The 27,585-nt window shown below is 36.8% G+C and overlaps 1 protein-coding gene across 1 annotated transcript in view; it reads right to left on the bottom strand.

Moving 5' to 3' along the window:
• Positions 1-27,344, bottom strand: part of usp10 (ubiquitin specific peptidase 10) — a 176,833-nt gene extending 149,489 nt beyond the window's left edge. The window contains exon 1 of the mRNA XM_039763322.1: positions 27,074-27,344. Within this exon, the coding sequence (XP_039619256.1) occupies positions 27,074-27,094 (21 nt within the window). The 5' untranslated portion in view covers positions 27,095-27,344. The remainder of the gene's footprint in view (positions 1-27,073) is intronic.
• Positions 27,345-27,585: the final 241 nt, after the last annotated feature.

Genomic DNA, 27,585 nt, shown 5'->3' with positions numbered 1-27,585 from the left:
TCTCACCGTGATAATATCTCGCACTGCCACCTGGTGGATTCCTCCAGATTTCCGTAAAGTACGTGCACAAGTATGAACACTACAACGCTTGCGTAGCAGGATCGTCCGCTGCAGCATGCGTCCCGTGAAGTAGAACTCCGGCTAAACTGTATTGCAGTGACTCAATGTGTGCGCGTGTGTGTGTGTGTGTGTGTATATGTATATGAACAGATCCAAGACTGGTGGGATAAAATCCTGCCTTTGATTGTTCAACGACAATGACTGCCTGTTACCTCACATTTTTCTGTATTTGTGAAAGCCCAAGGAGACAAGAGACATTGAAAATGTTTACCTACTGAAAAGCATATTGCAGAGGCATAATGGTATTTTACCACTAGTGCCAGCTTTAATAAATTCTCGTTTTTTTTTCCAAATAAGCAAACAATCAGCAAGTCAGTGTGTTCAGTGGTCTGTAATCAGTTCTGGCAGAGATATAAATCAATTTCCCACAAAGAAGATGAATTTGTGAGTTGTGGGTAGCTTTGAAAGCAGATGGGGGTTTCCTTAGTGTCACAGTGTAGACTGCTGGGTCACACATCCCCATGACTTTCCCCAAAAACATTTGACACAGATTACAACTGAAAGGAACACTAAATAAATTTTACTACAAGCAATAGGTGATTAATCACCAGCACCAGTAAGTTTGCCTTTTCGGATGAGCTATGGCTTAGTAAATAATAATAATAAAAAAAAAACCACAACACTACTACTCAAGCCTAGATCAGAGGTATTATTATGGAGTGTGATTTGTGCCAAAATTAAATGATGAAATGTAATCCAAAATGTATGCTTGTACCATGCAGTTACTTTTAGGGTATTCTTTCACATTAAAATTAAAAACAAATGAATCACAGAAGGAAATGCAATGCACTCCACATACATTATAAATGACATGTAAGGAATTTGCTTTACTTTTAATTAAGAAGAATTCATTACTAGATCTAATGCACATCAATTAAACAACTGGAGGCTTCAGCTCACAACACTTGCAGAGAAACAGTGACAAACATCCAATGTCTCTGTTCTTTGCTTAAACAAAAAACAAACACTTCCAATCAACATGTTTAAATGTAAAACCAAAACTTGTTCAAATGAAAATCTTATACACTGGATCTTTTTCTATTCATTCAGATTTTTCTGGGAAAACGTCACTGTTAAAAACTAAGAAATATCAGTTACCTTTGCTGCCCACCTATCAATATCACTTAAAATCCGTATCAGTCGGGCACTGCGTTATACTATTGTTAAATACTGCAGCATCCCTAAGCTGTAATATTGTAGCTGTTGCAAACACTGAACCGAATAGTAAAAACACACAAAAACCACAATTATGACCAAAAAAGCAAACTACTTCGGTGTTGCTGCTACCTAGACTTCGAGTAGGTTCTCTATTTTATATTTTCTTTCAAGGAACGGTGGGGGGGGGAGGGAATTCCCCTAAACATAGAGCATCTCTCTTTTCAATAGCATGTCTCACTCTGAGTAAAATTAAATATTTTGTTAACATTAAAGAAAAAAATAGCTTTACTATATCTTCTGTTTAAACCAGGTTGTAGTATTCATATACTAACAATAAAACATTCTCCAAAAGAATCTCTCTCTCTCTCCATTACATTATTCTGCACAGTTTTAGCTTGATACAGCCAAACAAAGCTGTTCATGATTAGATGAAATATAACTGAAAGATACATGTGACAGAGTGATATTTACAAAAAAAGGCATTTTTAAATCACTATTCGGTCAAAGCACCACACTGTAATGGAACAATCAACTGGCAAAGAAAGCTGTAATTGTCAATGAAAAACACAGAAAGTGCCATCCAAGCATATATAATTCTTTGAAAGAGAAACCGCTTTCTGCTGAAATAGCACTAAAGTAACAAATGACTATAATCCAAGCTCCTTTAGCCAGCTAATACTCTCAAAAGCAAATTTAATTCTGATAACATCTACACAGAATGTTGCACGTACAACACTAAGCCTCTCAACCCATTCACTAAAAGTGAAGATTACAACAGTAGAGTATTTGCTTGAACCAACAGTATGTATGACATGAATAAAGTTTTTTGCCTTTAATCTGAGAACAGTTATTCCCTGCGGGTAGCACTTATTATCAAGGCTTCACAGATCCAGCATCATTGGTTCATATTCCACGCCTAGTTATTATCCATGAAGAGGTTGCATATTCTAGTCATGAAAAGGGTTTCCTCTCACATCAAAGTTACATTAACTGATCTTGAATAAGAATATTTGAAAATAATAATGATTGGCTATAAGTTAATTTTTTACTTGAGACTTGCGCTGTAATTCATATATAAACAATTAGTGGTCTGTTTAAGTGTTGCTGCCACAAAAAAAAAAAAAAAAAAGCGAAACAAATTTAAAATGTCAATTTCAAATATGATATAAATTTGAAACTGATGCCATATTTACCACTTCAATGATGGTTGACCTTCAGACTTTTTGGACTTCAAAAGTAAATTTTCTTGCTTTCTTTTCCTCTGAATTTGTTTAGCAGGGTGTTACAATATGGGCTCAACAGAAATGTGCAAACTATCAAGGTATTTCATTTCTACATATGATCATCACTATAATCCAGACCTTACAAAAATTCACACTGGCACTATGTCAGTTGTTTAAGCATAAAACTTGCTGATGCCCAATTGTATATTTTAAAGGTCACAATCTGGCAATACATCAATGATGCAAACCCTGCAAGGTCTCATGCCAGATTTAATTATGACAGAATTTTTTTTCCATGTTACTTTAACGGCAGAAATCATAAAATGTATAATAAACAGACAATGATACACCATTCCAAACCTCAAATAATGTTTAAAACATCTGCCTACTGTAACAGTCTTAATAATGAGGATTAACTTCAAGCAAGTAGCCAAGAGCGGAGACAGCTGCAGCAACAATGTTCATCAGAAAGTCACCATTCTCTTTTCCTATGAGTTTCCAATTAAAACACACCGTTACCTGTTTTAGTAATACTTTTGCTTGGGAGTTGGTGAAAAGAAACTGTTGCATAACTGAAGACGATGCTTACATTTTACTGAGAAAGTTTAAATACTACCTATACCGTGCCCAGTTAACAATTTGAGGTAACTTTTGCTTTCAGTTGTGGTGCTTTGTAGTTTGCATTTTTGTGTTTCCTTTTCTAATTTTTAATGAAGAGGCAGGCATTTACTTCATGTCTGATTAACAATAGAGTACTAAATAGTCATATAACTTGAGAAAACTTCAGTTGAACACATATGCAACATAAAATAAAATGTCTTGTTTTAAATCAAATTGTTATGCATCTCTTTTCAAGGCCAAGAAGAGCAAGACTGTCAAAGTAACTATAACAAAGTAATTACTACACAAACATCTGAAAGAGCAGAAGTCTAAAAAAAGACACCAGCCATAAGGAGACAGTACTGAAAAATCCTGAAAGTATCTAATGTAGTTAGTAGTACAGGTACTGTTAATAGTTATACACAGAAATTTATGCAAGAAATCTTTTACTAAGGACATCAGTTCTCTCTTTTTAAAGATGTAAACACTGTAGTTCCTCATATTGTCTAGCATAGTAAAACCAAAATTACTCTGTCTTCATCTCTTCTTAGACATAACAGGTATACGTTTAAAACAAACGACATTGATTATGACTTCACCTGGTTACATGTGCTTTTACTTTTTCAAAGCAAGGAAAATGACAACTGGGAAATTAACAGAAACAATTATTTTTCTTTATTTACAAGTTAACAGTATGACAATTGTTCACAATAATAATGAGGAAGCTCACTTAATTTCCTAACCAAAAAATCTTGGTTAATGTGTGGATATTGTGCATTATCAATTTAAAAGTCTATGAACTTTGTACGTTACATTCTCAAAAAAAAAAAAAACACAAACCTGCAAGCCAGCAAAAGGATGATTTACAGAAGCATGCAATACTACATTTTTTAAAATCCTTTTACAGAGCATTGCATTTCTATTAATCTGGTACGGGAATATAATTAAAAAGTGATCCATGAAAACTACATGGTATCTCTGCAATTGTAAGTCATGCAAGTGTTCAACAAAAGCACTGTAAAAGTGAAAAAATAAATTTAATAGGAATGTGTTTTTATTAATTTATTTTAATGCAGTATTGCAATACATGCTAATGCTGTTCTGCCATATTACAGACAAAGAAAGATCGGAGGCAGTCAATTTGGAGGGTAAGGACTCAGATGTGATCCAATGACATCCCAATCGTACAAGTATGCTATCTATTGAAAACTATAAAACAACCAATGGCCATTTTGTTCACCAAAATGAAAAATAAACAGAAAATTAAACTGCATACTCAAACTGGTATAAAATAGGAATGGACAGAAATGAAAATATTGTATGTCATTGTATTTTTTTTAATAAACCAATTGCCAATAACTTACTGTTGACTATTCCATTTTAATTGTGTATGCACTATGTGCTTTGTACCCTACTGAGCTGAACGATTGTCAGGTAGCTAAAATGAACACGTTTGTAAACATTAGTCAAGTTTCCATCCGGTTTTTTGCGACGTTTTATCATCGACAAACAGAATATACATTAAAAAAATGTGTGAAATTTGCTCTCTCCAGCCTGTTTCCATCCAACTGGCTTTTTATCGATAAAATGGTGTGTGTGATGACGTCATCCCCTCCAAAACGAACTGTCGCATAAGTTTTGTTGTATCGCGAAAAAAAAATCTGCCCTTGAGCCGTTTCCATACATAATTTTGTGTATGCCGCAAGTTATCTACCTTTTGTTTTCCACGTTACACCCCTCCACTAAACAAAGAAATGGAGAGATTATTCAGACAGTTTTTTGAAATTTGCCAGCTTACTGTTATTTCAGTTTCACAAATAATTGGAATTGTACATAATATCCGAAGGCGACAGCAGAATGAAGCAGTTGCTTGTCTGATAGCTCTAGAGCTCGAAGAAAGTACCCCAGTGCGACAAAACCCACAGGTATGGGAGAGACGACGGAATAAGACCTTCTGGGAGGTGGTGGAGGGGAGACACTTCACAGAAAATCTCTGGCTGCAACATTTTAGAATGACATGGCCGATGTTTGAGATGTTGTGTGGATTCATCAGTCCCGACCACCGGTTCCAACCCCAAAGCGGATTGCCATCGCCCTTTACAAGCTGGCAACCTGCGCCGAGTATAGAGTAGTTGGAGAAACTTTCGGGGTTAGTAAAACTACCGTCCATCGATGTGTATATGCTGTGTGCACCGCTATTAAAGAAAAATGAATGCGGCGTTATATCAGACTTCCGACTGTAGCGGAGGCCAATGAAAATGCATACCGCAATTCCTTGGTGCATCTTGTGCCACAGATTTACGGTGCGCTGGATAACACGCATGTGCCTATTCTTCCCCAGACGGAAGGCTACCGCGATTACATTAATCGCAAAGGGTGGCCATCTATTGTTCTCCAGGCCCTTGTTGATGACAGGTGCATGAAACGAGACATTTGCATTGGCACTCCTGGAAGTGCCCATGATGCAGCATCGGATCTGTACAGGTGAGCCTACCTTTCAACATCCCTTCTCAGTGCGAGAACATCTGAATTAGTACTGTAACCTGCTTCCCTTAAGGTTTTTAATTAAAACTGAAATTTGAATTAATACAAAATAAAGACGTTTAATCAAAAAAAACTAAAGTTAAATATTAATGAGAGAATTTCTCATATATATGCTAAACATCTACCATTTAATAAGAAGAAAAAAATGTTTAGATAATGAAACACACGGTTTATTAAATATTTTGACTGGCACAGTAAATTACCTTTGCAGTTTTTGTATTATTTAGACATCCTGAGAGACACCCCCAGGCTACAGTTGATGTGGAGGGAGTTCAGGTACCCCTTTTAGTAGCAGGAGACCCAGCCTATCCGCTACTGCATTGGCTCATCACGAGACATAACGAGTCTCTTCATCAGACCATGCAAACCGCTCCGCTATTCTCGTTTTGATTGCACGTGATGAAAATGTATCATGTGAGACATTTGCGTTAAAGCCCTTTTTTTCCCCCAACAAAAAGTGTTTCCAATGTAGTTTTTGCGACATCTGAAGTATCGATATGGAATTTATGCTCTAAAGTTAAACGGAAAAATATTATGTCGACATGTACAACATTTTATCGATAATTAGCATTTCCATCAGCTAAAATTTGAAGCGCTAAATATTTTTTTGCAAAAACTCCCTAGATGGAAACCTGGTTATTGACACTAAATAAGCAATCTATAGAATATGAAACAGTTTTGGGAAATTCTGCCTCAATACACTGCCATTCTTTAAAATACCTTGTATTAAAAAAGAAAAAAAATCTCTTAAATTTCACTTTTGCTTATTTCTAAAGTTTGTGAAAACAATTGCCACATTATTGGTTTTGAATCCAAGATGACTGACCTGGCTCTGCATCCACAGGCTAAATAAACTTTGTAATGTATAAAATTAAACCAACTGAAAGCACTGGGCAGGAATAGCAACTTGCACATCCTGAGGAACAACACTTACAGGAAATATACCATAACTTTGAGCTGCAACACTTGAAATTATATGAAAAAGCATTACTGTAACAGTTTTGGAACAACAAACTCTGGAATAGGTTCATACTCCATTCCAAAGGCGGTCTTCACCACAAAATAGCTTTTTTTAAATTTAGATCTACCTTTTTAGTGCAACTTCTAAATATCTGTGTTTCTCTCAATATTTGACTTCTTATTCTTTGACAATTTCTCAACATGTATTAAACATAATAATGAAGATGAACAGGGGACATCACAACCAGGGCCAAAAGGAGAAATCAGACTTAGGCAATTTTACCCCTTAAAACACAAGGACTGGGACAGAAATGTCCCACAAATTGCTTATTTTGTAATAATTCAATAAACTCACTAGTAAAAGTAGGCAGATGTGGAGAGTCCTGCTAAAGTATTTTTTAAACCATTTCTTTTTCTCCCAGCTTTGTGTGCCGACTATATTAATGTTATCCTTTGTAAAATGGAGTGCTTCATTCTAAAACTGACTACTGCAAAACCTGCTGCAAACACAGAAAGGCAATACCACCAACACAAGCCCATAACTATTAAACTGATCAGTCAAACTGAAAAATTAAAGCTAGAATCAGTTGAAATACAAATGATTGCTGTTAAAGCACAACTGTATTACAAGTACTTCCAAAGTTTCCCTCACAGTAGCATCAGTGCACTTGTTCGCGATTGTCTCCTAGTCTCCTCTTGATAAACAGTTCTTCTTAGTCAGCGCATCTGTAATCCAACCTTTATTAGTAACTATGTACAGAAGTTGTCTCTTTTTTATATTCACATTGATGTAAGCCTGGGGAGTCTACTTTTGGAGACTCCAATACTTTAATTCCATGCAACCAGTGACCTGCTGCATCACTGTCAGGCTGTCAGCTGGTACACCTCTTCATGGCAGATAAGTTATTATTGTTCAGTGACTAAAATACAGGACATTTAAGTACAAGTCCAGCAACAGTGGATTAGAATTTCACTTTATAAAAAAAAAATAAATCAAAACAAATCAGTAGGACACAATACCAAAATAACTAGCCAAGTTTGCTGATCAATAACACTAACCTCTAGACTAGTATGGCAGACAAATAAGATGTGTGATTGCCAAAGTGCACTTCATCAGGGAAAAAAAATGGCCAAATAGAAAAGATGCAGTGAATACTTAAAGAAAACAGCACACAGCTATGTAATATCACATCTCTTGCCAGTTATTGATATACCATGCACATATACAATGTAATGAAAAAAATGGATGGACCATTATGTTAGTGAATTGAATCAAAGCGAAATGACCAAAATGCCACCCACAACAACTGACACAGCATTTAAGTTTAAAGATGGTAAAATAGTGTTAAAATTCCAGTGTAGACTGGAGAAACAGAGTCACGTTGAAACAGAGGTAGTCCTTAAGTAAGGCTGGATATAGCTGTCATATGACAGCAGTTCTTCCCCCTTGAACTTGCATTAGGCCATAACTGAATTAGCATTCTACATAAAGAAAACAAAACGGAATTTTTCAGATGTGTTAACAGATTCTAACAGTAACTCAGAATATAAGCAAAGATAAAGAACAACATATATTTATATAGCACATTTTCATGCAAATAATGTAGCTCAAAGTGCTTTACATGAAGAAGAAAGAGAAAAAAGAAAGTAAGAATTAAAATAAGACAAAACTCATTAACATAGAATAAAAGTAAGGTCTGATGGCCAGGGAGGACAGAAAAAACAAAAAAACTCCAGACGGCTGGAGAAAAAATAAAATCTGCAGGGGTTCCAGACCATGAAACCACCTAGTGCCCTCTGGGCAAAGACAGTTATATTGGCCCAATACTGGATGCTTATATTCATCCTAGAAGCTTAAGATGTGTATGATCGTTATGTTGGTTTAACAAAGTAGAGGAAATATTGCAGTGCACAGGGAGTAAAGGTGTCACAATTATGCATACTTTTAGTATGTTTAGTTTCATATATGTTAATGTATTCAATTAACTAAGCCTGCAGGGGTTTGGGATGTCGAGGGAATTTTCTTTTGTGTACTTTGAGTGTTTTTATCAGTGCAATCCTTGATCGCATTGAAGCCCACAATTACTTCCAATACCACACAACTCTAGTAGGCTGTGGGTGGTGCTTTGTCTTTGAATTTGACTGTTCTTCAGTTGGAAACACTAAGTACCAGTGAACCATATGCATCTTTTTTTCTTAATTATCTAAAGAGAATTTATTGATCATGTTTTCAGTTTTTCTTAAATTGAAGGAAAATGATCTATGGTAAACATTTTCTATCTGTAATTATATTGCTTTTCATTGTGTTTTTAAATACAAGAAAATTGAACCTATACATTGTTTAATTTGGCTTTTTTACTGTTATTGATTACACTAAAATCAGTTTTATTATTATGCCCAGAGGGGACTGGGCGGTCTCTTGGTCTGGAACCCCTACAGATTTTATTTTTTCTCCAGCTTTTGGAGTTTTTGTTTTTCTGTCCACCCTGGCCATCGGACCTTACTCTTATTCTATGTTAATTAATGTTGACTTATGTTTATCTTTTATTGTGTCTTCTATTTCTCTATTCATTTTGTAAAGCACTTTGAGCTACATTTTTTTTGTATGAATATGTGCTATATAAATAAATGTTGATTGATTGATTGATTTTAGGTAAATGTCCATTTATAAAAAGCTCCTAGATTTGAGTAAGCAGGGGGGCAAAATTTGTCCCATGATTGTAAACAATTGCCTAAGCTGCAAGCAGGGTTTACAATAAATGTTAATAAATCACACCGTTCATTTTTTAAATTCTTGATGTTTATTGGAAATTGTTCTCTTTTTGGAAAGCTAAGGGGCTTTCTTAAATAGGTTACAACACAAGTATAACATATGCATTATTGAACTGGCAAAATATGTATATTTTGCTACCGTCACCAATGGGTACTCTGCCATACAATAGAAATTACTTCATTTACAAAAAAGTTTTTCTGCTAGAAAAATCTTTATTTTAGACAGAAGCATGCAATACTACTTTAAGGGAATGGGAATAGCTGTGAGAAAACTATCACAGGACCGTGGATTTCTATAGATTTAAATAAAATGAAGAGTTGGGGTTTCAAGCAGCTATGCAGTCTGCAAGTTGATCCAATCTGAACTGTAGAAAGTTTCTTTCAAAAAAGGTCACAACTGCAGTTGGGCAGTGGTTTTGCTCTCCAAATTTTACTTCTACTACAGTTCTGCTTGCATCAGCTTTGCTGAATACATCAAATTTAAAAAATGTTCATCTGTTGGGGTCAAACTGATCTTTTGTTGATTTGTAAAAAATGCTTAAATAACTTAGTTTGTATATAAACATAAATGTGTTTTAATAACTACTGCTCAGCTTTGACAGAGAGCTAATTTATATTTCTTTGGACAAACAATGCGAGTTAAAGTACAAGTTTTCATCCCATGACATAAGTAAGCTGCCAACTCATAGCAAAAGGTTGAAAATACCAATCTGCCTACATTAAGGCTAGCAAGTACATTTAACAGACTGGTCTACCTATCATGTTTAGAAAACGTGGAGACATGTAATTAACTGACAAGCCAACTGTATTTTAGGTTTGAGCAAAATATAAAAGTTTCTGGTCAAATGTCCCTAAAAATACCGTCCACAGACATTGCTGGGGTGTCATTTTATTTAAGCAAGGCAATATTACTTTTACATTTCCAGAAAATTTCAATTTAGCCACAGGCTGTCATTGTTAATAGCCATGCACTGTAATAAGGTAATAAAATACATCATTTAATAGAGGAAAACACAAGTGAGCAAATGGATGGTTAAGAAGAAATTAATCTTGTTTATATGGCAACACTTTTGCTTCAAAGAAAACGTACAAGGTGAGCGAAATAAATTAACCAAAATTATTTGTAGACAAAGCAGGAAACAATTTGCAGTGAAAGAAATTAAGAAACTATGAACTCACATAGCCATTTATACATAACCTATGCAGTATAGTACACAGTTTAACCCAATGTCGTCAGCATAAGTGCTAAAGGCTCGTTTCACCAGCCATTACTGGTGTTTCTGGATTAAGAAAAAGCAAAAACATAAGCAGGGCAGTGCAAAATGGACACAATGATACCACAGCTGTTTCACACTATTTACTCTAGTAAATTGTGTGTGATCCACACAGTCTCTCCAATGTATAGTTTTAAACCAGTAGCACTTTTCCTTCTAACCCCAAAGTCTCATTACATGACTTCTAGCCAGAATGTCAAACTTGATGACTGTTGTTGCTGTTCTCATCAGTGGGTCATGTCAATTTATATGAATAAAAATTGCATGATTACCTTCCAGGACAATTTCACACTTCCAAAGAACCTCATTTTGTCCCCTTTTATCCCCCCCAGCAGCAAATAATGTACTGCCTGATGACAGCTCTGTCCCCTCATTCTGGAAGATGCCATAGCATAGTAGATTGAAAGGTAATTGTAAAGTAGCTTGTGTGCATTTCAATGTAAAATTGTTAACTCAAACAATTATGTAAATAATCAGTCAGATAAAATAATCACGACAGAGCAATTATGCAATAACTCCATCAGTTTTATCTCTATTAAGCACTTTTTATACCAGAACCTTATATGCATCTACGCATTTTTTGTCCTCAACAAAACTATAAAAATAAACACGGGGTAAAGTCAACTTCTCTGCCTTACATCCACACTTCCTACATGTCTTCACTTTTGCCATTTTCCTGCAGACTTAGCAATACAATTCTATGCACTCCAACAAACTTAACATATTATGAAATGTCTTTTCATGAATGATTTGCTTAGGCTTGGAGGAAGCTTGCTGTCTTGATCATCATTTTAGTTTTGCTGTACTAACTATAATATTTTAGACTTGATAGGGCTGCTGGCTCAGGTGACAAACCGTTACTCGCATAAATATGACTTTTAGTAAACAACGTATGCATTCAGGATGCTACCTGGATGGACCAATTAAGTTGTTTCCCATACACTTCAAGATTCACAACCTTTGAAAGTCTACTTCATTAGAGATCTTTTTCAGAACAAAAAATCAAGAGTTTTTTTGGGTTTTTTTTTTGGGGGAGACAGCATGTTTTGAAGAAAAACTCTCACATTTTTGACCTTAGGAAAAAATTAAGAAATAACACTGAAGGTCAATAATTCTTTTAAAGCCAAAGGTAACTTCTATAGTTTGAACTATTGTTTCAGTTTCAAACCAAATGAGAAATGGACACAAAACTAAAAATATGCTATTTCCCTATCACTGCTATTATAAGCACTTTCAACTTGTAACCTTTTATTATTTATAGACTGCGGTTACCAGAGAATGTGTTAAAATATAAAATTTGCACCATTTGTAAACAAATTTATATATAGTACGCTACCGTGGCTGTCTGTCTGTTCACAATTTTATATCACCTGTAGCTCGCAAACCGTTTGACCTTTTCACCTGAAATTTGGTACACATATACTATACGACGTCTACTATCCGCTTTCGGGGTGATGATTGACCTTTAAGGTTATTTCTCTTTTTATGTTACTGTAGATTCAATTCTCGGCAGCAGCCAGCAAGGCGGCCACGCAGCGCAAGCGTATGGGTGCCGTTCTCATCCCTACCACCTTTGCCGTCACTTCCCCTACCTCTTCATATCTTAAATCATTCTTGAGGCAGATTGAAGACTTACAGAAAGTGTCAGCTTAAGTACAAATTTAAAGAAAACGTACTAATTGCAACACCAACACTGACAATAAGTTTCAACGTGAAAAGATGCCAAAGAAGAGAAGAGAAGAAGCAGGCAGCTAGCATGGAGAAAAGAAAAGCTACTCAGTAAGCAGCTACTGCATCAACCTTTGAGCAAAGAAATGCTAAATGTACAGAGAAAGAGTATGAAAACTATGAATGCTCAAGTGCATTCACTGCAAGTTATTGTACAGTACGCCATTACTGGTTAGAAATAATTCTAATATGTCTGCATATTACACAAGACATTATACAAGTATCTTACCCAACACCCAAAAACAGTAGAATTACCATTAACTGCCAGCATTGTTTTGTCATTTATATGACTACAATAAACAGTTTAACACATTCCTCTATTATGGTATTGAAAATATTAATGGGGGGGGTTCACTACAATGCTTTAATCACTGGAACTTTAACGGGAAAAATTTTCAGAACATTTGTAAAAGGTTAAGCTAATGGCATCTAAAATAATTTTTCAGCAGTTCTAAGGCCTCTCACTCATCTGGCATTAACATGTATTTTTGGTGATGCCATCACAAGTGAAGGGCACTTCAGCACCTTTAAATAAAAAAGCAGGTCTAAGAGATTTAACTGTACTTAGACTGAGATCAGATCACTCATATCACATTCACGTTATTAGAAATGAACAACCACCACATTTAATTCAAGTGTAAAATGCAAATAAACTTTATATCCACATACAACAAAATAAGCAGATGATTTGGATTTTGTGTGGGCTTGAGGATAATGTATATAAATGGGGACATGATCTGGACCCAGAAGGCAAACTTTAATGACAAGCATAAATGAATTCAGACAATCTGCAGTATATTCAGATTAAAAAAAAAAAAAGTTCAGCCCCTTTATACCTAGCATTATCAGTTTCCAAAAAGAACCCAGATGTAGACTATTACAATGAACTCTTTCAGTTGTGTTTGCTGTTGAGCAGCAAATATTCTATTTCATTACATCTGTGCAACTTTATAACTTAAAAGCAACATAAATGCAGAATTGTTTTTGGCAATAATTGCTTAAATTGTAAATGAATATTTGATGTTTACATTTCAACTGAACACAGTATTTAACCTCTGTCTAAGTTAATTCACATATAATGCAAAAAAGCACATACTGTGATCACCATGTCGCTCTGTCTACCTGCCTGACACAATTCTTTGTCTTAGAAATATTTCAAGAAATTTAACAAAGACCTGTTATCTGTTAAGTTACAGTGCATCCAGAAAGTATTCACATCGCATCATTTTTTCCCACATGTTACAGCCTTATTCCAAAATGGATTAAATTCATTATTTTCCTCAGAATTCTACACACAACACCCCATAATGACAACGTGAAAAAGTTTGAGGTTTTTGGAAATTTATAAAAAATAAAAAAAAACTGAGAAAATCACATGTACATAAGTATTCACAGCCTTTGCTCAATACTTTGTCGATGCACCTTTGGCAGCAATTACAGCCTCAAGTCTTGTTGAATATGATGAAACAAGCTTAGCACACCTATCCTTGGCCAGTTTCGCCCATTCCTCTTTACAGCACCTCTCGAGCTCCATCAGGTTGGATGGGAGGTGTTGGTGCACAGCTATTTTAAGATCTCTCCAGAGATGTTCAATCAGATTCAAGTCTGGGCTCTGGCTGGGCCACCCAAGGACATTCACAGAGGTGTCCTGAAGCCACTCCTTCGATATCTTGGCTGTGTGCTTAGGGTCGCTGTCCTGCTGAAAGATGAATCGACGTCCCAGTCTGAGGTCAAGACCGCTCTGGAGCAGGTTTTCATCCAGGATGTCTCTGTACATTGCTGCAGTCACCTTTCCCTTTATCCCGACTAGTCTCCCAGTTCCTGCCGCTGAAAAACATCCCCACAGCATGATGCTGCCACCACCATGCTTCACTGTGGGGATGGTATTGGCCTGGTGATGAGCGGTGCCTGGTTTCCTCCAAACGTGATGCCTGGCATTCACACCAAAGAGTTCAATCTTTGTCTCATGAGACCAGAGAATTCTGTTTCTCATGGTCTGAGTGTCCCTCAGGTGCCTTTTGGTAAACTCCAGGCAGGCTGCCATGTGCCTTTTACTAAGGAGTGGCTTCCGTCTGGCTACTCTAATATACAGGCCAGATTGGTGGATTTCTGCAGAGATGGTTGTCCTTCTGGAAAGTTCTGCTCTCTCCAGAGGACCTCTGGAGCTCTGACAGAGTGACCATTGGGTTCTTGGTCACCTCCCTGACTAAGGCCCTTCTCCCCCGATCGCTCAGTTTAGATGGCCGGCCAGCTCTAGGAAGAGTCCTGGTGGTTTCAAACTTCTTCCACTTACGGATGATGGAGGCCACTGTGCTCATTGGGACCTTCAAAGCAGCAGAAATTTTTCTGTAACCTTCCATAGATTTGTGCCTCAGTTTAAATTTCAGTTTAATTCAGTTTTATTGAGTGTTCCTGCTAACGCTGAATTAGTATGCACCTTACGGTCCATGATGTCATAGCCGCACTACCCAAAAAAACAGAGACATAGGTATATATGATATTTGGAATAACACATTTTATGACCTGTATAGTACATTTCAGAAAACATTTCGGAGGTGGGGGGTGGTATAGCAGGCTGCTTGCTGCTTGGACTTAGACACATTTACAGGACAAAAGACACTGACGGAAAGGTGCGAAGAGATTTAACGTGAGCCGGATTAAGTTTTTTTTTGTAGGCTCTGGTAATTCTAGTGTTAAAACAAGTTTTACCAACACCGGTCAAAATTTAATGAACAGAGAACAATAAATCAAGATTTTTTTTTTTTTGTTGTTTAGATTTATTAAAATGTATAATAAAAGTAACACTAAACTGTTAAAGAGTAATTACATACCTAAAACAATTCAGCCTAATTAAAAGCTGTCAAATAGTGCTGGGCGGTAGGGCTGTGCGATATGACCAAAATCTTATATCCCGATATTTCATTTCATATCCCGATATCACGATATAGTACATTTTCTTTGTATTCAGTGAATAGTTTATATAATCACCACTCCTTTTTTTCATTTAAATTAAAAATATCAAAAATGAGAAGTACTCAACTTGTAATTATTTGTTCTTTTATTTAGAACATTTGAGCAAATGTTTGACTTAGAATGTAAACATAAAATGTTAATGTATCAAATATAAAACACTTTTCAAAAACAAATTACTAAAGGCCCAATATAAAATACTGCTATATAAAATGCCTGACATAAACAAAATGTGAACTGTAGCAGCAATAACTCTCACAATATATATTAAATATAAAAGGATCAAAGCACAACTAAACTATATAAGGCCAATAAACCGTTTAAACAAAATAAATACAAGTCTAACATTAACTGTCAAAACCAAATGTAAACATTGTACTTCAAACTGTAGCAGCAATAAGGCTTACGACAAAAATATATTAAATATAGAATATTAAATATAATATTTTTAGGCTACATTCTAGTAAAATGTTAATTTGCACATCGTAGTGTGGCAAATCTCCGTTAATGAGTTACAGCTGATCGCCCGTGCGTGGGACTGGGCGGCTAGCGTGTTGATGCCGTCCAGCCCCAAGCACGGGCGATTCGCGTAACTCGTTAACGGAGATTTACCGTTAATGCAGTTGTGGCGTAAAGGTAATTTTAACAAGATTAACGCTGACAGCAAGCGCTGCAGGGAAAATTATGCCTTAAGCAAATTGTTTTGGTAGCAATTAATCTTCCAAGCTTTTAACATGCTCGTTTAAATAGTACCTTTACAACTGTAATATCCTACGTGGCCTGCCTCTCAGTTGTAAACTCTCTGCATGCTCGCTCACGTGCTTTTTGCGGAGGTGGTAGAAGAGGTTTGTCGTGTTGGAGTCTGTGGTAGCGATCGATTTGCAGCATAATTTGCACAGTACCGTTTTCTGGTCCGTGTCAGACTCTTCAAATCCAAACCATCTCCATACTACAGAGGTAGCCCCTCGTTTAGGAACAAGGTCCTTCTGTGTGGAGCTACCTGGTGTTGCCTCGTCTTCATCAGCCATGCTAGTGTGTCTGCATCCACGTGGTGGCCATCAAAACAATGAAAAAAATATTGCCGTAAACAGTTTATTTTGCGACACCACGAAACAAACGATAGCGTAATGTGTAGCGATAGACGTTTTCATATTGTCATCCGATATATATCGTTATATCGAACAGCCCTACTGGGCGGTATGACCTAAATTCTATATCACGATATTTTTCAAAATTATACCGGTTTCACAGTATTTTAAAAGTTTAAACTGTGCTCCATGACAAGACAGAGATGGCAGTTCTTTCTCACAATTAAAAGAATGCAAAATATCTTCTCTTCAGGAGCAGAGAATGTCAGAGAGCGCTCGCTAAGAAAAGCAAATAATCAAAAAATTAATACGTGCTTAAGTATAGTATGCAGAAGCACCGCGATAAACCAGCATTTTGTAGAGAAGCGTCCGTATCTTCTAGACAAACAGATTCTGTACAAGCAGCCCCTCTGCTCACACCCCCTCCGTCAGGCAGAGAGAGTGAGAGAGATAGAGAGAAGCAAACAATCAAGCACCGCGCGGGAAGCATATCTTATATCATTGAGGAGTTGTAGTTAATATGTAATACATGCTCCGATTGGGTAGCTTCTAAGCCATCCGCCAATAGCGTCCCTTGCATGAAATCAACTGGGCAAACAAACTGAGGAAGCATGTACCATATATTAAAAGACCCATTGTCCACAGAAAGCCGCGAATGAGCGAAAAATCTGTGATATATATTTAGATGTGCTTACATTTAAAATCCACGATAGAGTGAAGCCGCGAAAGTCGAAGCGCGATATAGCGAGGGATTACTGTATACATAAATAATAAATCTGCAAATTGCATTTATAATGCTATTTGTGGTATAGCCCTACGGAAGCGCATTAGTTTTTTTTTTTTTTTTCCCTTTACTGTGGCCCTATGTCAAGAATAAAGTCAACATGTTGACATTATTCTCAACATTTCCACTTTAATTTTGACACTTATGTCGAGATTAAAGTCGACATTTCCACTTTATTCTCATAGTTTATTTTCTCATTAAAAGTAGAATGTTGTAAACTAAACTTCACCCTAAAATCAAAGTTTACTAGATTTTCTCAAACCCCATAAGTTAATGTAGCATATTAAATGCTTTGTGTTGTGTTCCCCGACCCAGTTGTTAATCACTACATGCTTCTTAAACTGACTTCCTCCGCACTAAGAGGAGGCACGAGCAGAGATCGCCGCACAGAATACATTCACTTCATGATATTCCTGCTCTCAGAAAGTTTAGAATGCTTAGATAAATACAGTCGACCCTCGATATACGACCGGCCTGACATGTGAACAACTTGGTTTAAGACCAAAATTTTTGCTTTGAATTACGACCAACATCTTGCGTTACGATCCAAATGTGGTCACATGTATCTGCTTGTGCGATTGTAAACAAACAGTCGAGAGCGTTCGTAAGCGTGTCGGAGCCCAGATACAATTGTTTGTGAACATAATTTCGGTCAGTGCAGTGATTTATTAAATTTTTTTTGTAATTGCTAAGGAAGGAACAGAAGGTAAAGAAAGCAGTCACAATCGAAACAAACAAGGAAATTGTGCAGAAATATGAGAGTGGCGTTCGTGTTACCGATCTCGCTAATATGTACAGCATGTCGAAATCCACCATCTCGACAATTTTACAAAGAAAAGATTTGTATAAGGAAGCTCCTTCCAAACAATAACCACCTTCCATTTCATTCTTATACTCCTCCCTTCCTGCAAGCCAAAGATGTTAACTTAAATGGTGAGTACAGTATGAAATTGTTTCTGGTAGGCTAGGCACTTTTTATAACTTTTTGGTTAGCACATTAGAAAAATTATTGGTATTTTTGGTAAATTATGCACATTACACAACCCTTTTGTACTACGAAAAGGTTAAGTAAGTGTTGCTGTGGGAGGTTCGGAACGCATTAGGGGGATTTTCATTATTTCTTATGGGAAAAATAGTCTTGATTTACAACCAACTTGAGTTACAACCAGCCCTCACGAACGAATTGAGTCCGTAAGTCAAGGGTCCACTGTACTTGATATCATTTTCATGATGAAATGCATTAAAGCAGGTATTAAACATGCACAGTAGTGAGGTGGTAGTGCTGCTCCCTTGCAGTAAGGGGTCCCCAGGTGTATGTTCAGTGTAGAGAACTTTATGGCAGGTGTGATTATGCTTCAAAAAATTGGATATGAATGAGTATCACACAGGTTTAACTTAAATATTGTGTAAATGTTGGATTTGTGATCAGGTGGTCGGAGACACGAACATGGAAAATCAATGGATGTTCTTCTGAGCATGCTTTCTTCATTGCATGCATGCAGTCTCTGACGTATCAAACCCTCAGTTCCTATCCTTTTTCTTTCTCCACATAACCAATCATCACACGATAAACGTCTTTATGAAATTATAATTATAAACTTAAGACCATGGAGTGTTCAGAACTTTAAAAAAATCTTTGCTATACATGTTTAAATATGCCATCCATTCAGGACTGCGCCCATCCCAGCAAGCATCGTTTGTGTGCGAGGCAGGAGCAAATCCTGAACGAGGCGCCAGTACATCGCAGGGTGAATACGAGCAACACATACAGTACACACTAACAGGGTCAATATAGCATAACAAAACCTCACATCCTACATGACTTTGAAAGGAAACTGAAGCACGCAGAGTAAACCCACAAGAAAAACATGCAACTACAAGGCAGGGAACACCCGGGACCCCCTTGCTGCAAGGCAGCAGTGCAACCTCCACGCCACCGTGCCCCCACATGATTAATACATGCTTTAATGCATTTCATCATGAAAATTATGTAAAGTATTTATCTTAGCATTCTAAATGTTCAGGGAGCAGGAATATCCTCTTTAATAAAACCCCTGTGCGGACGCCGTGGACACACACACTGGAAGCTGGGCACATAGTGAATGGCCTAGCCGAGGCCGCACATGATAAGCAAATAAAGGACATCACTGCTGGGAAGAGTGCCGATTGGGTAGTCACGTAAAATCCATTGCTGGGGAGAAGCCAAACATACAATAATAAGTTGCACGCCACACATTACATCAGTTGCTGGGGACACTCTGCTGATTGCCCACTGTTGTGACAGAAAATTAAAGTCATATTACGGACATCAAAGCCAGTATTACTGTCAGAGAAAATTAGAGGCATTTTATGGAAATACAAACCAGTATTATTGCGAGAAAAAATTAAAGGCACACAATACAGTGACGCATATTATAGCCACATACAAGTCAGTATTACTGTAAGAGAAAGTATTACGGACAAATCTACTAACATGCCACCCAAAAAAAAAAAACGACATGTCAAGTAGGACAAAAGACAAAGACAATCAAATCCTATATAAGCAACATCTCCTGGAAGAACGGTCAGCTCAACAAGTAAATATCAACAAAAGAAAGGCTAAAAGAGAAAGAAAAATACGAGCAAATAGATCGGTTGAAGAAAAAGAGCGTCAGAAAAACGCTAAGAGAAAGACTCAGAACAGCAAACCTTAGAAAAAGTTGGCATTTACATGCCAGAACCAGTATTCAGCCATGGTCGGTTATATGTTGCATTATCAAGAGTTAGACGTTTTTCCAGATGTATTTTGTGTATTACAGATTGTTACAAAGTTTAACACTAAGGCAATATTAATTATACTTACTGTATTGTCATATAAGTTTCTATTTTTATTATTTTATTTTAGGCTTCTTGCAAAAATATTTTTGACAAAAAAAAAAAAAAATTAAGACAACACACAATGAGGTCAAGGTCCCTTGCCATTTAATATAGACTGTTCCTACTAATGTTTATGCACTACTGTTCTAGCGCCCGTTACTGTAACGGGCTTAATGTCTAGTCATAAAAATAATGTACTCTGTGTGGTGATCCCTGCCTGCGCCTCCTCCGTGCAAGAGGAAGTCAGTTTAAGAAGCACGTAGCGATTAACATGGCTCAGGGAACACTTAACACAAAGCATTTAATGTGCTACACAACTTCTAATAAAAATCTAGTAAATATTCATTTTAAGATCAAGTTTAGTTTACGATGTTCTAATTTGATGACAAATTACAAGAATAAAGTCAGCATGTCGACTTCATCCTTGTTATAAGAGTCAAGATTAAAGTGGAAATGTTGAGAATAAAGTCAACATGTCGTCACACTATTACACAGTACTGAAAAAAAAAAATAAAACAAGTACAACTTGGCTTGCAGTATTATCCAGTAGTATAGAACAGTATTCACACATTTGAACATAATGGTCCACAACCGATCTTTTAAAACCAAAGTATCTCCAGACAACAGACACAGTTCCTTTTTTCAGCAAAAGTTCTACTGTGTCATCATGTTCAATGTTATCGTCTGCTACTGCTTCAGTTTCAGAATGTTCTCTGTCAATTTTCACTGCTTAATACCTCCACTAACGCATGTACTCCGTTGCGTGTTTATCGGTGCAGCAGTGAAAAAGGTCCCCCGTAAAGCAGTTTCCCCACTGCGCCACATTCCGAACATTGTTTAGGCTATTTAAACTAGTGTTGCGGTATAAGAAAAATCCATATCATAAAAATAAAAAATGATTTTTGGTATGAACCCGTATACGGCACAGCACTACTGTAAAAATTACAAAGCTAGCTTAAAAAAAGAAACAATGCAGTTAAACCTAGATAATATCCTTTTAAAATGCATCAATAAAAATATGCATTGGACTCGGTACGTAAATACTATTTTTGTTTTCCTTGACAATTGAAATTGATGATAATGGAGTAAGCAAATCAAACCATAAGCAGTTCAACATAATTACAGTCACCTATGATCGACTGCAGTTCTTGTTAGTGTACCACCAGAGGCTTTTATGTGAACTATTAACATATTATTTATATTTTTTTGTATGGCACAGTTAATGTGAGTATCAACTACTACAGTACCAACTGACTGAAAATCTGACTGAAAAGAGTTCAAATGAGGAGAGCATCACAAAAGTTAGTCATAAATGAAATATGTGATTACAAGGAAAGCCATTAGTAACACTGCATCAGCAGTAGACAAACTTCTGCAAATACTCCTGAAACAATCTCAAGGTTTGTAATACATACATATTACAGTATGTGGCTACAAAGCTAATATATTAAAATATATGTAACTCTTCTATCCAGTAAGCAAGTAAAAAAGGGTGTAACCAAATAGAAATTACTGCAAACACAATAGCAAAATCTGTACTTAAGGGTTTATTGAAGTAGAAAAAATTAGAGATAAGCATTTGATCAATTGTATTCTGATGCCCATTCAGGTAATAAAAAATTAAATATTTTCTTAAATTCTTGTGGGATACTTCAATGATTAGTTGCAGCATATAGATTCTCAATGGAAGGTTTACCAGGAGACATCAGTGTCATCTTATATATGTAAGCATGCTTCACCCTCCACACAACCTAAAAATTATGCGGTCTATTGAATGCTGCATGTACAGTGGAAATGAGAGCACAGAAAGGAAGTGGAAGATTGTGACGTGGTGCGGCGACAACCACCCGCATCCAAACACTACCAGGGAGTCAGCAGTGGACTTCCAATGTACAAGGATGCCCTTGAGATCACCAACATAATGGTGGAGGTGATGCAAACTTATAATATGGGTTTCATCTAATTAAGAAGGGCCTCAAACTCAGATCCTGAAGGGCTGCACTGACTGTAGATTGTCATTCTAGCCAGTTTCTTTATTAGAAGCCAATTACTGCACATGGGGCATACCTTACTGCCTTGATTTTAACTGACTCACATCTTAAGATTCCAGAGTCTTGCACTTAACTAGTAGTTTGCACTTTGTTTTTACCGTTTTCCACTATGACTATTTTTTCAAGCACTCTTGGAACAAACAAATCGCCCTCCTGGGATAACTAAGTAATGCTTACAAAACTGATTCACTTAAGAATATGATCAATTGGGAATTAAAAAAAATAGGATACATTTTAGTAAGGGTATTTTATAAATGTTTCATCACACTATATTTAACCTATTTACATAGTTATGTTAAATACTGCCAATGATAAATATGTAAGCATACGAATATCACATCACTTTTAATTTTCTTTGTTCACATCTTAAATTCTCATTTATTTAAATAAAATAAACAAGTCAAGATAAAGCATTCTAATTCTCTGTGCATCCTTCTGCATGGTATCACTGAAAAGCAATCTTTAAGGTAGAGTACATTAACCATTATTTACTGTATACTGCAACTGCAATTTTTACTATTACTTTTTTTTTCTCATGTTAATTTTTGGCTACTTTCATCTACTCCTGTGGAATATCCACAAATAACCCTTTACCATAGTGACTCTTCTGGCCAAAGAGTGTCTATGCATCCGTTTCATCATCTTCCCAAATAGACATGTTTTCAGGACAGGTGTCAACATTGTACCCATTGCAAGGATATCCCAAAGCCAGGGACAATCTACAGATTAGCGTTTCTTACCAAAAAATTAAATAAAAAAAATAACTTTATATGAAGCTAATATGCCATGCCTTTTTTTAATGTGTATGCTCAATTCTCATTATTCCTTTATACCGGTATTTGTTTTGGCTGACCAAGATAGAAGTGTTGACTTGTATTTTGATAAATACTTCACAACATGCTTACATTCATGCAAAATTATTTATTGCATTTACAAAAACATCTTCAAAACAAGTTACTTTATCATCCCCTTAAGATCATACTCTGTATTTGACAATTTTGCCCCCCCATTTTAACCCATTTATGCCTGGTGTTCCATTATTGGTACGACAAGTGGATTTTCCTAGTGTTCCAATTTTGGAACGCCACATAACTCAACAATGGAATGTAATATTTTTTTTTCTCTTCAAATTTTTGTTCCTTATATATTTTTCTACGCAACATATGTGAATTTCATGCACAAATTCCTTAGGCATAAATGGGTTAATGATGTAACATCAGCTTGCAACAATTAATACTTTAAATTTTCCCCCAAATTTTAAAAACTTTTGATTTCTAAAGTACCACTTCAAAAGCCACATCCACATGGTACTAGAAATAATCAGAGAGCTATTACCATTTGACCACTTTAAAAATGTAAACATCTAAAAGACAATACTGCCTAATATTTGGCTTTCTGCTGATTAATTTAAATTAAATCTGACAAAAGTTTAGACATCTTTGCTCTTATAGGTTAATTCTTCAAATGGTCTAAAAATTCTACTTTGAACCTGCTAAAGTTAAATTATATATACATATATATATATACATATATATATATATATATTTATTTATTTATTTTATTTATTTTTTTTTAACTATGCTTTTATTTTTTGCTTCCATAGGCAAGTTTTGTTTTGTAGCTTTAAACTTGAAAGGGCTACCAGTGCCAGTTATTTTTACTTTGACAACACAACTGAAATGTAGTTGATGGCTAACTCATTGTCCTAGAGCATAATGCACTACATCTCGATCCTTGTGTTGAACATATTACTACCACACACCTACCTGTTTTTATATACACATGATACACATTGTCCTGATCATTAAGGGCACTGGAATTTAGATTTACTGAAGATTTCTAGCCATCAACATTCAAAATATACAATTGCTCTAATGCTGAAAAAGCAGAACACCTAAACCCCAATTCCCTCAGCAAGGGACAACAATTTGTGCTGTTGTCTCATGGATATGGCCCAAAACTAGGTGCCTTTTCTTTCATTATGGAGTAAACACATTCTCACCATATTTCTCTGGGTTTACCTCACACATCCCAGAGCACTTGAAAATACTTTGATTACAAACATTTATTACATTGTAGAAAAGTATAGAGTTACAACAAACATTTCAAAACTTTTATCCTGTACATATTGTGACCATGTGCATAAAAACTCCAATCCTTTGCTTTCTCAATAGTGCCATTGACTGCATTAAACTGTTTTGTTTATGGAACATGAAATGTCTCTAATAATTAAAAAAATGTCATTAAGTAAATATAAGCATTGCACACCATACTTATCTGTACACCACATAATATCCATCCATCCATTTTCTAACCCGCTGAATCCAAATACAGGGTCACGGGGGTCTGCTGGAGCCAATCCCAGCCAACACAGGACACAAGGCAGGAACCAACCCTGGGCAGGGTGCCAACCCACCGCAGGACACACACAAACACACCCACACACCAAGCACACACTAGGGCCAATTTAGAATCGCCAATCCACCTAACCTGCATGTCTTTGGATTGTGGGAGGAAACCGGAGCGCCCGGAGGAAACCCACGCAGACACGGGGAGAACCCGGGTCTCCTAACTGCAAGGCAGCAGCGCTACCACTGCGCCACCGTGCCGCCCACCACATAATATAACCTGGGAATAAGTTATCTTTTTTTTAACGTATTTCTTAAAAGGCCCTGTATAAGTTGCCACGGGTGTATGTGCCCTACAGTATACCAATGTGCATTTCAGGTCCGGCTGCTGCTAAAACAGGCTCCTGCTCCAAGAGGCAGTGTACTGCATTTAGATAGGGTTGAGATTAGTTACATATTGCTTAAAGATCACAGAACACATTTTTTCTTTGCCTGGTGTGTATATGTGGTCTTATATATACATTAGCAACAACAAGATGCCAATTATGATGCACCTGCCTTGTAACAGGTTCCCACAAAGTACCATGCAAAACAAGTCAAAAATGGATACATGCCCCTAGTGCTGGGATTGACTTGAGGCTCTCTGCAACAGGCAACATTTCTAGTATATTATGTATGGCATTAATGTAATTCAACTATGCTTTGTGCAAAAACAACATTCAATACAATTAAACTGCATTAAAGACAGACCACAATGCTTCATTACAATAATCAAATAACAGTTAATTGTTACCAAAATGCCCAAACGCATACCTTTATGAGAAAATTATGCAAATATGAAAGCAAATAAACACGTTACAAAAACAAATGTTAATGCTAAAAAGCCAAGATTGGTGTGCCAGGGCTTTCAAGTATGAACCCCCTTTCGTGGAACAGCCTCTGGGCACGTCCCCTAAAGCGTCGGTACTCCAGCTTTGGACATTCTGTCTCGCTTCACTTGTCCTTTTAAGTTTTTAAAACGGTCCATATCAAATAAACTGTAAAACAAACATTTTGTGTCATTCAGATAATTCTTGAAAAACATTTTTTCTCATACATCTCATCTTCTTAAACCACTTTTCCTAGTGAGGGTCGCGGTGAAAGTGCTACATGCCGTTTTTGATTTAACAATGTAATTCATCTGTTCCGCAATGCATGTATGCAATCCCTCAATGGCCAATTCATAATTATTCACGAAACAGCAACTAAAATGGCATCAAAACGATCACAAAAGCGTCATCGCAGGCGTTTCTTCTTTCCCCGCGTATATTCTAACGAGGAGATGATACGACGAGCAGAAAACGAACTTCCAATGAATCAGCTAAATTTGAAGTGCAGACATACCCAATCCGAATGAACGATGCATGTTCAACAAGCGCTTAAGACAGAAATGCAGAAGAATCAAACATATTATTTCAAAATACCACTCTCGAAACGCCTTTGCCATCTAATGTTGGCGTTAAACAAAATGCAGGACCCTCGACGATTTTTTTAAGACACGTTCATGAATCCCGTGCGCGAATACTACTAGAATGACAAGACTAGATCGGAAAATAAATGGAAGTGCCAAACTACAAATTGTGGCGTTTATTTGAACTCAAGTCTACACAATAAACTTACTCAAGCAAACGTCGGTGGACCCGCGAATGGTTAAACTACCCATGCTTCCAAAACCAACTGGAAAAACGCACCAACGCCGCACTATTCAGTCCTTGGGGGTATTTCTCGACAGTTACACCTCTAGTATCAATTTCGTTTCAGATCTGTATAGAAATAACAATGCCCTATAACAAACGGGATTTACTCCGAAATGACAATTTAAGTTACACTTTCAGGCCCAAATTCCATGGAGCGCTTTTGCGCTAGACATTTGGGAAAGCATAAGACGCAAGGACTTCAACACGGCTACTTTTTTCCCCGACTGTTTGCAGGTGGTCGCGACTGAATTAGTGCTCAATTCCTTGGCAACAACAAGGCCCGATGAATAATATATTTCTGCCCCTTAATTAACGATGATAGAAGCAAGTCATGTTGTCACAAACACTGCAGCCGTGACCGAAACTTCTGTCTATTCTAAAGGGGACGATCTCCACTGCCACACTCGTAAGACCTGCGCCTTGCAACTTATATTCAAGTTATTTTAATGGGGTAAGACTGAAGATCAGTATGCTGGGCCTTCACATGTTCAAGTGGGCCGACCAGTCGTGCAACAATCTATTCAAATTTAAAAAGAGCTTCTGCAAGAGTAAAGAGTTCAATGTGCAACTAGCACGTTGCCCTAAACTGTCTCAGAGTGTGCGAGCCAATGTGTAATTCAGGGTTTATCCATTAACTCTCATGCCTTCTCGCCTATGAATGACTGAGGCCTTATCCACGCTTGCGTTTCAATGAGACTTCAACAGCCGCACAAGATCAGCCAATAACAACTCTTTGTGCTACTTTCCAATGACACTACGAACAATCCCGTCAATACGAGAGGCCCAAAATGACCAGCCTAGGTATTGCAAAGTATTTCAGAGCGTTTGTTAAGAAGTGACTTGTTATCAAGAGACTTTTACCTGATTACTGTGCGAAGCCATGCTGCCGGCGAGTTTCCTCTCATATATACTGTATGTTTGAATGTTTGAGAAAAACAAAAAACAAGTATTACTCGAGAAGTGTTAAAGGAACCACCCTCTTGTATTTAAATAAAAAAGAGGGTCCCGAACAAACTCGTTTGTCCGTTAGTCCAAGTTTAAACCTATCAAATGCAGAACGGATTCTCCACCTCCCGCACATCACGCCGCTTCCCCCGTCGTCGCCATCTTCGTCTCGCCTTGCTTCTGGTTTGTGCGCGCTCCTATGCCCGCGTGAATGTGCGCGAGCGTGCTCTCTCTCTCATTGCCCGCCCACTTTTTTTCAACGTGCACGAGCCTGCGGTTACGCGGCCTGTCCTTTCTTGTTCTTCGAATGCTTTAAAAACACATTCGAAAAACAAAACTAATTTCTTTCTCAATCGATGTCTGCTTAGCCATTTTATCAGTGTTACAAATGGTTTTACACATTTACAATTGACAAATTAAGCGAACGA

This window comes from Polypterus senegalus, chromosome 9, assembly GCF_016835505.1.
Source record: "Polypterus senegalus isolate Bchr_013 chromosome 9, ASM1683550v1, whole genome shotgun sequence".
In the NCBI taxonomy this organism is placed as follows: Eukaryota; Metazoa; Chordata; class Cladistia; order Polypteriformes; family Polypteridae; genus Polypterus; species Polypterus senegalus.
This window is presented reverse-complemented; position numbering and strand designations above follow the sequence as displayed.